Raw genomic sequence first — 15,540 nt, forward strand, 5'->3', positions numbered from 1 at the left:
TGGGTGCCCAGCTGTCGCCAGCCTCACATCCAGCCCAGGTGGACACTGAAGTAGAGCGGCTTCTGAAGCAATTGATGGGTTGCTTCTTGGCTCCTGCAGTCTGGATGTCAAAGTATCCTTGTGCAAGATTTCAAGCCCTGGGTTGCCCGTGATGCGTCCATCTGAGTTTGAACATGTGTATGAATGAATGTATGTGCGATATGCTTTGAGTACTTGGGTAGAGCAGACCAGTCCATCTACCATTTACTATCAAAATTAGAGGAGACAGCCTGTGGCAATATAGAAGGACAGGACCAGTCTTTGCAAATTTGTAAATAATGTGTTCTTATGCCTCCATTTTTTTTTTTTTTGTAATGGCAAGAAAAAGTCTATAAATATATTTTAAAAAAAGACAGACTGCAAACACACAAATCTCCAGTTAATACTTTTAGTTTAATATGACAGCAGTGTGTCATCACTTGTTGTTGAACTTCAAGTAAAACACCTTCATAGGGACAAGCTGAATGTGAAAAAAACTCATAAATTTTCTTCAGCATCCGACATCAACAACGACATAAAGCCTCAAACTATTACCACAAGTTATGGCTGAGCTTCTCTTACAAGTGTTTGCTACTTTGACAGGGGCATTTCTGTACCTCATCATCATCTTTAACAATATATATATATATGTATATATAACAGCAATATAGTACATCATCTATGTTGCAAAATTTGTAACAATATTCTCATTTAACAGCAGGAATGTAACCATAAAAAATGTGCAAATGTTTGCTTGTGGATCAACCCTCGTAACAACGTCAAGTAAAAACTTCGGTCTTTCCGCAGACATTAGTTTTAAGTTAAAAAACACATTTGCTCCCCCCAGCAAAAGAGCAGGGTACACATATACAATGTCATTTGCCATTCAACTGTTCATTAATAAGAAATCTCCATTATCCAGCAGGTGGCGCAGGAGCTTCATGAGTAATGTTAGTTTTGGCAGGTTTAGGTGAGACTTTAAGACTCTGAGTTGTCTTGCGAGGAAGCTCTCAGGGACGGCAGACGCTCGGCCGCTTTCGCTCTCTCTGCCAGAAACCTGTCGAACTCTGGGGAGGCAAGCAGGAGTCACTTTATCAGACATCTATAGGAAAGTTCCTGCACTGAGTAAACAAAGCCACAACTTTGGAGTTAAAGTGAGCTGTGACCAGACATGTGAGTGCTTTATGTTTCATTTTTAGTCCTTGAAGTAGTAAACATTTTGGGGTAAAAACAAAAGTCCTTCTAACCTCCTTGGTTACCTTGGTAGAGGTAACACAGAGAGCTATTTACCAAGCATTAAAGAATCTCACTGCAGTTCACCAGTGGCTCAAATATTTTAGCAGCAATCTGAATGGACAATAAGTTTTGTCTATAGATTCAGCACAGACTGTATATAAAAGATGGATAAAGCTACCAAAAAAAGAAAACAAAAAACAATCCCATTTTCATGCCTTAACCTGAGAGTTTTAGCTGTCGCAATGAGTGTAGAGTGGATTTGACTGAAAAAACAAGGATATATTGATAGTAGTAAGCTGTCAATCAAAGCCAGCCATGATCAAATGCCGTGTTCCAGATACACTGGAATATCTAGGCATGTGTTGGAACTCACGAGCGATGTCAATCCCGAGTTAGCACATTCCAGAAAGAGCAATGAAAGAGAATACTGGTTCCTAGCAAGGTAGAGACCTTCAGGTATCACTAGCTATACAGCAAAAGACCTCATTTTCTTGCCTTTCAGAAAACACATTCAGTGATGGAACCTGATCAGCGCTCTGCTATGGCTCATTTAATGAGTAACAAGTACACAACATTTGCAGTACAGATCAAATATTTAGAGTTTTACTACTGTTCACATTCAGCGCTGCTATCTTGGATTTCTAACTATGGGTATGTTGGTCCACTCTGACTTGAGGGAGTGTTCCACTAAAAAAATTGCTCACTGGGAATTCATAATTTCCAACTTCCAACTTATTCAGGAACGCAATATGAAGCATACATACCATGCCATGTTGAAACTGAATTTAAGGGAGTGACCAAGATTATAGGTTCAGACTTCTGTTTGAAAGCAGACACTGCCACCTGCTGGCCATTTGACAAAGTCAACGCTTCCATATACACTATCTTCATTGTTTTATATACAGTCTATCAGTTCTACAAGAGGGTGTGTATTTCACTGCAAATATTCCATTTAATATAACCAAAGAACGTTTTCTGTTTAAGAGTGTGTGCCCCATGTATTAACTTGGTTATAAAATCTGGTCCTTTGGAACAGGACATATGGGTAAGGATCCTCACCTTCACTGGTCACACCATCGGAGTCCTCAAAGTCATCATACTGTCATAAACACAAAATAAGTATATTTGATTATCCTTTAAGATAACTGTGTACCAAATTTCAAATTAAACCCACCCGCTTAGTCCTTTCTTTTTATAGTCAGTCACCTTTATGTGGATATATCTAAACATTTCTAATACCTTGGATTGGTATCTGCAATTAATTTTATAAAGTCCATCAACATCTTCTTTTCTTTTTTAAACTTTTAAATTCGGCAAAGTTGATTCGATGAATGAATATCATTCCCAGTTCAGACTTACCTCATCATCCAAAGCAAGCCATTTCTCAATATCATCCATTACACTGGACTGGGTGATAGGAATCTAAGAAAGAAAGAAGAGACACAGATTGGCTACATGGATAAAACTTCATCAAGGTGTGACAAAGCTACGAAGCCATGAGAACAAAAATGAAAGTCAACCGCAAAAACAACAACAAAGAAAAATCACATGTGGCTAAACATAGCATTCAGTGAGGAAGACTTTGGGTGTGACAACAATGCAGCATATCAAAAATGCAAACCAAACAGTGTCATGCTCTTACGACGTCACAACTGGTCATGCAAACCTTTGTGCTCTATTTCAGTAACTGAACCACCAAAGCCAAAAAGTGACCCAACCCAGACCACAGCAAAGTAAATCAAAACTGTATGAAAAGAACCAAAAGACAGAGGGTACGAAAAGGTGAAACCAACGTAAAGCCAGGGCACGTTTTAAAATTCACACCCACCATTCCCCTTTTAATCATCCAATCTAACTTTGGTGAAGAGCTGCGAGTGGAAGCTGGACTGCCATCCTTCACGTACAGACAGATTTCATTCAGGAGGAAAACAGTTACTCAAACAAAGTAACACACACTCAGGCCTGTAGCTCAGATATTATGTACAGCACTTGGTGCTCTGTCATATACAAAAAAAAAACCAGGATTTCACGCATGCTTGCTGTTTAAAATAGATTTAACAATATCATAACTGAATTTACTTTTGGTCCTAAAGGTCATGTCACAGCTAAGTAAAAGAAAAAATCAGTAAATCGAAACCTTGCAAGCAGTATAGACATCTTTGCTTACAGGTTCAGTGTTTTGTAGTCTGCTGTCCTGAGCTTGAGCAAGACCATCCACCACAACTCCGCTCCCGTCTCTGAAAGGCAAAAATTACTAACAGGTTAACTGCAATGTAATCTAGTAACTGATATTACTTTTATCAAAGTTAAATGTTGGCTCATGTGTTCAGGAACAAATGAAAAGAAAGAGTGGGAACTGTCACCACAAAACAATTAAATCACCGTAATTTACTCGAATAGTCACAAAAAATTTATTTTAAAACCTATTTTCATATTTATTTGTTCATATAAGGGCAAGGGTGGTTACTTCAAGTTGTAAAAAGCCAAATGGTTCAACCACTTTTAGCTAGCTATTTTAATGTTTATAACTTTTTGTCACAGTTCTGGATCATTTTGAGTTGCTTGTGTTTTGGTATTATTCTGTATTATGGTTTATGTTCTGATTCACTAGTTGTGCTGTTTTGATTATTATTATTATCTCATGTTTTGGTTTAATTCTTGTTAAGAGTTTAGTTCTTAGGTTTAGATTGGGTGCTCCCTCTGTTCGGTGTCTAGTCTGTGTCTCTGTGCCTGTTGTGTGCTTTGTGTTTTATTTTGACAGTCTCTGTTCTGTGTTCAGTCTCCGTCCCCATGTTTTCTCTGTCCCTGTCCTGGTCCCACATCTCCTGTCTAGTAATCCTTGCCTCTGTTACCATGTCAGTTATGTTGTAGTGTTAAGCTCATGTCTTTGACTCCGTGTTGTATTCCTGTTTTACTTTGATAGTCTCGTGTGCTTGGTCAGTGTATCTAGTTTTGCCTTCCCTTCTCTCATGTCTGATTTGTCCCAGCTGTGTTTCCTCCTGTTCCCCATCCTCCCGTGATCCTACCTGTGTATCTTAGTCCTCAGTTTCCCCCTGCTTGTTGTCGTTAACCTTCATACACCCTCTCTGTGCTGTGTTTCTCCCTTCGTGTTCCCATAAATATTCTACTTTTCAATCTGGTTTGTTTTTCTCGCATGTGTTTCCTAGTTTCTAGTTTCCACTGTACAGTTTAGTTCTAGTTTTCATGTTTGAGATTTTGGTTTACTTTTGTGAAGTGTATTTCTTATGTGCACTTTTTCCCAGGAATAAAGCTGCGCCTTAAGTTTAACTTTCAGTTTCTGAGTCCTGCGTTTGGGTCCTTCATCCCGCCTGCCGCACAGCACTTGCCGTAACACTTTAGTGATTTATTTAAACCTTTTGTTGATAGCTAACTATCTGAAATTGTTAACAAATTATGCATTCTTTTAAGCCAAAGGTTTGCTTTTTAGCTAATTATTGCAACCATTTATATAAATTCTTATTTAACTATTTAGGCCAGACTGCGATTTCAGTGAATTATTAGTTAACTGAAATCTGTTTATTTTGAGTTAATTATCAATTTTCAGCTATTTCAATTGTGTATTTATCAGTTAAGAGAGTTACTTTAAAGTTTAATAAGTGCTTAATAAATAATCTATATTACTTTAAGATTCCTTTAGACTAATGACTTAATTTTGCCTTAAACAAGACATTTTTGTGAGCGGTGCAGCTCTACAATTTAAAACATCACCCTGCTGTGCAAACATCTGTTTATGTCATAAAGGTTGCACATTTATGATGCAGTTTTTTTCTGTACCTTGGTCTTTGTTGAGTTGACACGTTTATTTTCTGTGATAAAGTGTCATCTGATTCACTTGTACCTGGAAGAAGAAACGCAAAAGGAACAAATAAAGAGCAGAATAAGTCTCCACGTTCTGCATGAAATCAGGGATCGCTGCATAATTCCTTTCCCTACGCTTGCCATGATAAAATATAGGCAATGTAAAAATCTATCTAAGTACAGTACTTACTAAGTTTTGCCATCTGACTGGACAAACTGTCAGATTTTGGAAAACTCATTGAGCTGTCATTGGTAACTGAAGCAGCCTCTGATTGGCTGTCAGTCTTCAAGTCTAGCTCTGTTAAGTTGATGTAGGTGTGGCCCTGAAAGACACAGAGGGAAACAGCACAATTTAACCAGTTCACGCCGTTAGGACTCTTCAACTGTGAGGAAAGACTCCAAAAATGGCCGCCACGTTCTTTACCTTCTGCGCTGCGTTCTGACCGTTTGTTATTCGTCGTTCAAACCTGCCGATGACAGAATGAAATCATCGTGTGCAGAGAAACACCATGCTGAAATATTGCCTTTCTCTTTATTTTGCCAATAAACACGATGACGTGATGGAGTGAATGGCGCAGGTACCTGTGGTAGCGATTGAAGGCGGTGTTCATTTCATCGTTAGTTGCTAATAACTCTTCGATCAGCTTCTCCTCGCTGAGTCTGGGGACTATCTTCACTATCCTGTCTTGCATTTCTTTACATACTGTGTATAACTGCTAATGACACAATCAGACAAAGAATGCGTGGGTGGGGTGGGGGGGCGTTGAAGGGCCAGATGCAACACAGAACGTATAAAGTAGGAGATCAGTTAAGGGTAAGGCACTGTTACTCAGCATTAATGGAAAGGATCACACTCACAGAGAATATTACACATTCATGCAGTAAAACACACACAGCTTGTTTTTAAATGTGACTTCATTTGTGTGTGTGCTTGTGTGTGTGTGTGTTTACCTCCAGCAGCTCCATGTCTGCTTGTTTTACCGTAACTGGATCTAGTTGACTCATCAAATCTGACATCATAGTCAGGTTGCTGCGCACCACTCCTAGCTCTGCCTTTAGCTTCTTCACCTGGAATATCAACAGCACTTACTGAATAAACACAGGTACGGTAACTCAATGAAAAGAAGAAGAAGGCAAATATTGATTTTATAAGGGTTGGAAGCGAAAAAGAATTAAGAAGCACAGCTACAAAAAGGAGTTCTGTGACTCTATTGTAACCAACATAGAAAAGCCAGTTAGCACAGAAGCACAGTGCAATTATAATAAGAGTAAGTCCCTTTCCAGTCCCATCACCTGGCTGTGAGTCAAGGCATTGTTTCCCTCAAGGGCCAGTTTTAGATCAGAGGTCTGAGGTGGGATGAGTGGTTTGGAAGACAGGAGTACAGCAGGCAGAGTAGTAACAGCAGGCCCATTGCCAGGCAAAGTCTGATAAGCAAAGGCGGAGAAATGACCAGACAGGAAAAAAGACCAAAGATAATGATAGGCAACACCTAACTGTTAGCAATAAAACAAAGGTCACCCAGCCCCGTATCCACCTTTTTCGGGGCTTCGGGTGGTGTGTAACCTTCCAGCTGATTGGCGGGGAACTCGAGTCCTTTCCTTCGCAGGTCTTCGTAGACCGATACCACACCCGTCAGGTCGGGTGAGCTGCGGAATGCATCGGCCCACGCCTTGACAAGAGAAAACCACAAATTAGGACTAGACAGTAAACCAATGTGACAACACTAAAGAATGACAACAACTTTATTCTTTTATTCCCTTGAGCCACGCCTCACCTGTATGATGCCAAGCACTCTGTCATGTAAGATTTGTGGAGGGTTGTTCCTCGGGATAATCGACCGCACCAGAACCCCTTCTATGAAATCACGCGTTGTGACCAGGATGTGAAATCTGTAGCCGCAGTTCTTCACGCAGGTCTCGAGGACCTGAAATCACAGAGTTTCAGAGAAATGCCTTACCAATTAAAAACTACACACATCTGATGAGAACATAAAGAGTCAACACTCACAGTCAGCGTTAGCATAACCTCCTTGAAGTTCTTATTCCCCACAATCCTTTTTTTAATGGCTCTGAGTGCATCTTTGGGCCTGTAATTACAACATTTTCAATAGTCAGCCACATGCAACCTCAAGAGGACAAGCTTGTTCCTGATGCTAACAGATAATGAATGTGCACACACCCTTCCTCTGAGCTGTTGATTATGTCACAGATTTCCATGTTGAGTTCCCAGTCTTCAGATGGCAGGCTGGAGCTGGTCGCACGCTCTGTGCAAAGTAGGTGAAAACATGAAACATGTCTCATTGTTACATTATAATTAGTAGAAATACATGAATTTGTTATTCCTTTATGAATAATACATGGTAACAACGTAGAGACAAATTCGCCTTTAGTAAACATTATTTTCATTTCCTATGTCAAGGTTGTGATTGTGTGGCGTTCCACAGGGACTGACCTTAGGACTCCCATATTTTTAAAAGGAATATAAATAGGTGCCTTTTAATACATAGTAAGCAGACATTATAGAGCCATAGTCAAACTGTAAATTCTGACCTTTATACAGAAATTGTAAAACCTCATTTAAAAGTGACAAGACTTAAAAGGATGCCAATAACCAAACATACAGACTTGGAATATTTTAAACAGTATACCACGGGGCTGACCTCAGTCTCTGAAAACATTAAGCTGCTTTTTGTTTGTTTTTTGTCTGCTTGAAGTTGTAGTAATTCCAGGACGGTATTAATTGTATTTTATTAATGCTTTTATGTGTTTTTTCACATTATGCAAACCCAATTTTGGAAATATTGGGTTTTACATTTTACTATCTTATGAAAAATTACAGTACATTTTAAATTTGATGGCAGAGAAAAGAAAAGAAAACAAAGAATCATCATCAATGACTTTTTTTTGTCACTGTCCCAACATTAACCAATTTCATAACCTCCAACAACGACTTGCAAACAGTCAGGCAACATGCCATTTCTCCATGTTTGCCAGAATGTCACTGACTAGCCTATATGCCTTAGTGACTGACGTGTCTAATGTCTAATTCACCCTATTTAAAATTTTTGTGTGGAAAAAAAAGATTTCATGTTAGAAACATTAAAATTACATGAAAACAATGAAAATCATTAATTTGCTGGCACTTTTAAATGGCAAAAGATAAAAAAAAGTGGGCCCTTTTAACAAGGTTTGTCAGGAGTTACATTTAAACTATATCAAAATGTGCCATGAGAACATGGCACATTTTCCTCACTCATCAAAGTGAGGAAAAGGAAGAAGAAAAAAAGAGGAAGAGGAGAAAATGATCATAATTAAACATAATGCTGAATAACTAATTGTTGCTACTCTAGCCTTAACTGTGGGGGATTTTTAGAGGATTGTTGTTGGTGGTGGCGTTTGATTATTTACAGAATAATGGTGATGAATGCTGGTTGAAGGGGCCCCTTTGAGAATTTTTGCCCAGGGCCCCAACAGACTCTAGAACAGCATGTGGCTTGTTTGGATTTTTGATCAGTTTACTGTGTGGAGGTTAAACTTTAGACCAGCTTATCAGATGACTGAATTAACTTGACCAAAAAACTGATGGAAATATTAAATTCACTATATTCAAGACTAGGCTATATTTAAGTTTTATTTAGATTATAATATTATTTAGATTACAAATCGTGTAAAGACTTATACTGCAGCTTCAACTAAGATCTCCTCATCTACATATCTTAATGAGCATCTCTGGATCTCCACCATTATCACTGGCTACAGCCAAACGATCGTCAGATTTGGGTCAGGGGGATGTCGGCCACTCTTTGCGGCCGCCCAGCTATTTGCAGGTTAAGGCAGAGCCGGGGACAACCAATCAACTGAAGCACCTCAGCGTCTTCCTCCCGCCTCTGCCAAGTCATTGTCTCACAGGGGCGTCAATCAAACCATAAGCCGTTGTTCTTCTGTCAGTCCTAATGAATTTAACTTGATTTCTATTTCTCTAACATAATCGCATTATAACGCATCACCCCGACAAAAGCCTCGACAATAAGAGTCCACAGAGCAGCCCTGCAGGGACGTGACTGCGGGAGATGTAAGGTGTCGGTATAAGACACCCGAGCCTGACTGGAGAATTTTCTTTTTATGCAGTGTAAAGACTCATAAAGGCGCTCACCGATGCGCTGTCCCACGGGCGTGCTGAACGGATTCCCCATTAAAAACTCCATGATGAGCGCGGTGAGGGGCCCAGCGAAGCACCGACGTCTCCGGGCCGAGCCGTATGCGACAGCAAGCGGCCCCGCTGTCTCTCTCTCTCTCTCTCTCCTGCAGACTGCTGCGGCTTCACACAACAAAGTGGGGCAACAGTTGAACTGCGTCATGCGTTTTAAAGGGAAAGCAGCCCGCAGTTATCAGATGGTCAGCGTACCAGTGTTAGTACAGCGTAACTGCGCCACACACAGGCATTATTCTTTACTGCATGCACTGCTGCCACGCTATTAGTAATACTTACCTGCGTGTAAGAACCACAGCATGGGTTTTGTCTGAGCACTGAGTAAGGGTCCTCTATTAGAGTCAGATTTCAGCCATAAGCAGCAGGGCACCCCGAGATCACTTGAAATGTCACTTAAGAAAGGTCGATAAATGTTTTTTTTGTGTGTCATATATCAATAGTTATCATTTAAAAATGAAATATTTTCATAAATAAGTTAACAGAGAGACAATTAACCATTTTCACTGTAAGAGCTGTGGTGACGTTCATGCTGATGTAATTTTGTCCGTTTTTATATTTGCATTTCACACTAGTAAGCCATGAAAATGCATGTGTTGGATGTATAATGCACAAATGATCAAGCATTGACAATACAGAGCAAACGTCAGCCTTGCTGAGGTGGGCTGTTGGTGATGGGTTTAGTAGCGAGCTCAAATCAAATCATGCTCTAGTTATAGTTTCATGCGACCAATGTAATGCTTCACATTCAAATATGTCACATGTGCTGTATATGTAGTTTTGCTGCGTTGGGTTTTAGGAATCATCTCAGCTATGGAGGCTGACTGAAAAACAGCAGAGAACTTACAACAAAACTATTCTAATATCCTCCTCATTTTACCTCTGGGTCCTACGTGGTTATCAAACTGCTCACTGCATCAGAGGAGAAGGGGACAGGATTTGCAGCTTGTGAGATAATTACATTTCAAGCAATAAGATTTTCTGGTTCTGTGAATGCATAATTCTTATTTTGGAACTTAAACACATTTACCCCAATAATCCCTCTTGTTGATTTACACTTATGGATGGCTCTTAAAAAAGAGAGACTGACAATGCTACAAAGCAGCCAGATAACAAAATGTAACTGAGCACCACTGCTGTATGTTTACTAGTAAATGCGATAACTGAAGTATCTGCTTTGTTATTGTTGTTGTTGTTTTTGTGAGGAGCCATTTCTGTGGCCTGAATATTGGACTGCTAGCTGTTGGAATGAGGGAGTTCATCATTGCTGCTGCTATTTGAATGCAGTTTGAATTAAAACACAGGTTGATTCCTCCATCAGCTGATGCAGAGACCATCCAAATAACTGTAGCTGGGATAATGGTTGTGAATAATTAATGGAGAATCTCCTGCACCACTCACATGCAGCTGAAGACTTTCTCATAGATAGATAGAGAGATATAGCCTAACCTTTTTACATAAAATGAAATACAATGCACACCATCTCTAACTGTATAAAGAGTTAATTCTCAGTGCAGACAGATGTGGTCTTCATCAGGTATTACATACCATAGCTGGAGAAAAAAACACTCATCTTAACTGATCGCACCACAGTATCAGTTCCTTGGGTCCTAAAAGCTGGACAGAAAAGTGGATTTATAAGAGTTTGGATAGCAAAGATACAACAGACCTGGACAGGAGAGGCTCGATCTTCATGCTTGTGTAGCTCTCTGCCACATGGGTGTGCTGTTAGACTTTAACTCAAAGTTTGATCCAGTGCATGATCAGCAAACATCATAAGAGCCTGGTTTTAATTTATACCCTGATCCTTCCTGTCCTTCCCTGAAACTGTTTTTTAAACATTTAACGCTACAGTATCATACTTATATTCACATTTTGCATTTTACTCAATTGCTTGGTAAATCACATCCCTAAGAAAACTTTGAGTCAGGTGATACTCTTGACAGAAAAAACTGGAAAAACGACAAACTACACAACTAGTGGGAATACCAAGTGCTTAACAGGAACTCCAAGCAGGTTTTTCCACCTTTGCTTACGGTAAACAAAAACCCCTGAACACATAATAATTTTTTAATATATAACCAACACAACAGAACTTTACAAACAGAAGGATTGTAAAAAAGCAATTCAATATAAGTGACATCTGAAAACAAGTCTGTTCCACGTTTTTAGTTTCACTATGGACATAAACACAGTATAGTTCAAAGATGACTCAGCTAGTCAGTTTATTGAGTTTCAGCATATTATATACTAGGTATTTTGATATACAGTCACCAGTCACTTTATTGGGTACATATGTTCAGCTGCTTGATTAATGCAAGTATCTCGTCAGTCAATCACATGGCAGCAACTCAATACATTTAGGTTTGTAGACGTGATCGAGATGACCTGCTGAAGTTCAAACTGAGCTCAGAATGTGTGAGAAAGGAGATTTAAGTGACTTCAAATGTGACATGGTTGTTGGTAACAGACGTGTTGGTCTGAGTATTTCAGAAACTGTCGATCTGCTGGGATTTTCCCAACACAAACATTACTAAGGTTTACAGAGAATGGTCTGAAAAAGAGAAAATATCCAATGAGTGACAGCTCTAATGCCCCGTTGATGCCAGAAGTCAGAGGACAATGGTCAGGCTGCTTTGAGCTGATAGGAAGGCAACAGTAACTCAAATAACCGCTTGTTACAACCAAGTAATGAGTGGTGCAGAGATGCAGACAAAGTGAGTCTACATTTCACACAGGCTCACTTAAACTAGGAAATGTTGCCTGGTTTGATGAGGCTCTTTCTGCCACAACATTCAGATGGTAGGGTTAGAATCTGGCCCAAACAATATAAAAGCAAAGATCCACTCTACCTTGTGTCAACAGCCACAGAACAAACCTGAAGTCAGTTAATATTCCCGCATGCAAAACTGGAAAAACTACAAACTGCACAACTAGTGGGAATACCAAGAGTGTAGCAAGCAGGTTTTTCCTGCTTTGCAAACAGTGGACAAAACCCCCAGAACACACAATGTCACACACAAGATCACAGGAACAGAAGGCAGATCAGCTTGCAGTTTTCCAAGAAATAAATGACCGTTTTCACAGAGAAATGTCCCTCAGAGTGACAGCAGGGTAATACATTTGTTATGTTTGACCGTGACCGTGGTGCATGACTCAGACTCGGTGACTCACAGCCTGGCAGAGGTTATAGTTTTACTCTCTTACACCCGCAGATGCCCATTAAAACAAACCACATGTAGCAGTATGTGGGTGATCACAGAACAGATCAAAATGCAGCATGTTAATAATTACAGATAGTGTCTGTGTCTTCAAGGCGTGTGTGATCATCGCTGTCTAACAAGACAGATGCTTTTTTTTTGGTCCTCTGTCAAACAGGGTGAGCCTGTGATTATTGCACTGCAGTTAAACCCATGTCTTTTAAGCACGAGTCTCACATTTGTGCCACAGAGTGAGCGTACCTGTCTGTGCAGTAATGCTGCAATGTAGTAAGCCACTGTTGCTATGCTACCACTGAAGTATGGAGACAAATGCATGTAATTACTAAATACTGTAACATATAACACTGTAGATACATAAACAATGTAGATATTTGCATTAATAACAGTTAAAATGATGTGTTGGCAAGTGGTGTAGATAGTTCTAGGAGTATTATAATCGGGACCATTTCTTTGTGTGTCCTGATACATCAACAGCAGCTAATGCTTTTCTTGAAATGTATTTTAGATATCAGCACTTAGAAAATGTTCCAGAGATCATGTCAGTCAAAACTGAGATTTTAGTGAAAGGTTCAGAGTGTAAAATGAAAACGCCCACTCCATTAATCTGAATTCTCCAAGTGACATGATCCTTGCTTTTAAATCAGAACTATACTACAAGGGTTTTCTCAAAATATTTCACTGAACTGGTTTTTAAAAGCCTGAATAATAATCATATCTTTTCTTATTAAGTAGATCTTCAGTAATGTGCACTCATGTGTGAACTATCTTAGTCAAGCTCTTTAAGCAGTCTTAAGGAATACTTCTCCAAGTGCTTTCATGGACTTTCCTGTAATGTTTGTCCGTGTAACTTGCTGAATATGTACGGAGCTCTGTCATCCCACAAATATTAATGAAAACCTATTACTCAAATTCTCACCAAAACACTCTTATTCTATGATTTGTTAAGTGTGTTAGCATGATTCAGAGTTCAAAGTAATCCTTAGTTATGTTATACTAGGCCTTGATGTGGCCTATCAGTTCATTTACTGTGTAAAATGTGCTGTTATAGCTGTTTTTTCCTGTAAGGACCTGACTTTAAACTCATTTTCCTTTGACTGTCTTCCCCCTGAAAACAGAGAGTTTGAGCGACAGATACATGGGGCTTTGGTGCCTACAGCTGAAGCTATTTTATTTAATTCAATTTAGTTTGATTTAGCTCCAAATTACAACAACAGTCCTGTCAGGGCACTTTATATTATAAACAATAATAATAATAATGGATTGGATTTATATAGCACTTTTCAAGGCACCCAAAGCGCTTTACAATTCCATTATTCATTCACTCTCACATTCACACACTGGTGGAGGCAGCTACAGTTGTAGCCACAGCTGCCCTGGGGCAGACTGACAGAGGCAACTGATATCGCACCATCGGCCCCTCTGGCCAACACCAGTAGGCGGTAGGGTAAAGTGTCTTGCCCAAGGACACAAAGCCAGCACTTGGCGATGGTGGGAAGGATAAACTCCCTTTTAACAAGACTAAACCTCAGAGAGAACCAGGCTCAGGGAGGGGCAGCCCTCTGCTGTGATTGGTTGAGGGTGAGGGGGGGAGACATGATAAAAGACATGTTGAGCTAGAGATTAATAATAACTAATGATTAAATGCAGAGTAGTGTGGTGGTGTTTCATCATCAAAGTCAATCAAAGAATCAGCTGAGAACATAAAAAGATTTTAAAAAGTGATCACAGACAATTATATTTCTTCTTCTGTAGAGATCAGGACACAGTCCTGCTACGAGACAGAAACAGTGATGGCAGTCACCAGCCCTCAGAGTCACTGTGTCACTGTTTCACCCAAGAAAATTTTTATTTCTTAGAGCTAATTTGGTTCAGAATATTATATAAAAGTGCTTTTTTTCCCTCTGTGTAATCACAGATACGACACAAGGAGCAATTAAAACTCCTTGTTGTAAAAAGTGTGTCTGTGACCAATGTTTTTATAACTTTTCTCTGTTTTCCCTCCCACCACCTTCTCCTTCTCTTGCAGCCAACAGTGTCTGCATCCCACTATAACGCTCTGTTTGGTTCCCTCTCCCAGCGCCTGACATGCCGCCACATAAAGATCGTTCATTTACTTTCCCTGGAGTAAATGTCAGAGATGATTTCCAGAGGGAAAGAATATAAACTGCCTCAGAGCGATGCAGGCCTCTCCAAATGCGTGGGCAGCACCATGAATTGGTTTGGTTCCTCTACACCGCTGGGGATTATTCAGGGCATTTAGAAGAACATACTGTCAAAGCAGTTAAAAGAAAGGGAAGAAAGAAATAAGAAAGCATAAAGTCTTTAATTGGCAAAGCATGATATTGCCTTTCTTGGGACTCTTTAATGTCTCATCCAGCGCTATGTGTGAGAACAAGCGCTTCCACAAGCATCTAATTAGAGTGGCTTGGCAGTAACTTGTCTACGTTCACACACTATGGAGCCCTGATTAGTCTTCTCAGCCTGCAAATGAAATGCAGTGGAGAGTGTTGCTCGTCCGTCCGTAGGTCTGTTTATCTGAAACCAGCTTTATCAACTGTCATGAAAATGCAACTGCAAAAGTGACTGCCTGGAGGAGAGGTGCAGACAAAAGCAGGACGGACAACAGCAACTGAAGTGAAAATTCATATTCAAGCAGGATGGTCCATCAGGAAGCATTTTTTTGGTGACAGTAGTTCTGCTTTTGGACACAATAAATCTCCACTGTATGAGTCATCAGTGGCTGCAGTGTGTATTCCTGTGTGTGTGCGTGTGGAGAGGAGGGCAGCTGAGTTAAGTTATGTGGAACTGAAACCATCTGGTTTCTTCCTCATCACAGAGAACAGAAATACCTCAACTCGTCACCAGACACGCGCAACAGCCTCTCATCCTGTTGTCATGGCAGTAAAGCGCAGGATGGCGAAAAAATATTTCTTTGAGCAGGTCAGATATTTATGTTCATGGCTTCCACCAAACAGCTGGTTTTGTTATCTGGTAATTACACTACGTGTACCGGGCAGAAGTGTGGCACACGCACAGTAG

The 15,540-nt window shown here is 40.0% G+C and overlaps 1 protein-coding gene across 4 annotated transcripts; it reads right to left on the reverse strand.

Moving 5' to 3' along the window:
• Positions 1–413: 413 nt before the first annotated feature.
• Positions 414–9,411, reverse strand: tom1 (target of myb1 membrane trafficking protein). 4 transcript variants are annotated; one of them, XM_084926694.1, is made up of 16 exons: positions 9,227–9,410; positions 7,253–7,337; positions 7,082–7,160; positions 6,849–6,998; positions 6,609–6,743; positions 6,367–6,498; positions 6,025–6,141; positions 5,656–5,786; positions 5,498–5,540; positions 5,264–5,396; positions 5,050–5,113; positions 3,422–3,491; positions 3,083–3,148; positions 2,614–2,676; positions 2,314–2,353; positions 414–1,085 (listed from the first exon to the last, which is right to left on the reverse strand). In XM_084926694.1, the coding sequence occupies exons 1-16, from the start codon at positions 9,276–9,278 to the stop codon at positions 997–999; spliced, it is 1,449 nt and encodes a 482-aa protein (XP_084782820.1). In that variant the 5' UTR covers positions 9,279–9,410; the 3' UTR covers positions 414–996. The 4 variants fall into 4 exon arrangements, with proteins under 4 accessions (XP_084782820.1, XP_084782819.1, XP_084782822.1 ...); XM_084926693.1 differs by having other exon boundaries at positions 5,656–5,789; XM_084926696.1 differs by lacking the exon at positions 6,367–6,498 and having other exon boundaries at positions 5,656–5,789; positions 9,227–9,411.
• Between the last annotated feature and the right edge of the window lie 6,129 nt (positions 9,412–15,540).

This window comes from Perissodus microlepis, chromosome 4 (genome assembly GCF_051167445.1).
Source record: "Perissodus microlepis isolate ML-2025 ecotype Zambia chromosome 4, ASM5116744v1, whole genome shotgun sequence".
Lineage (NCBI taxonomy): Eukaryota > Metazoa > Chordata > Actinopteri > Cichliformes > Cichlidae > Perissodus > Perissodus microlepis.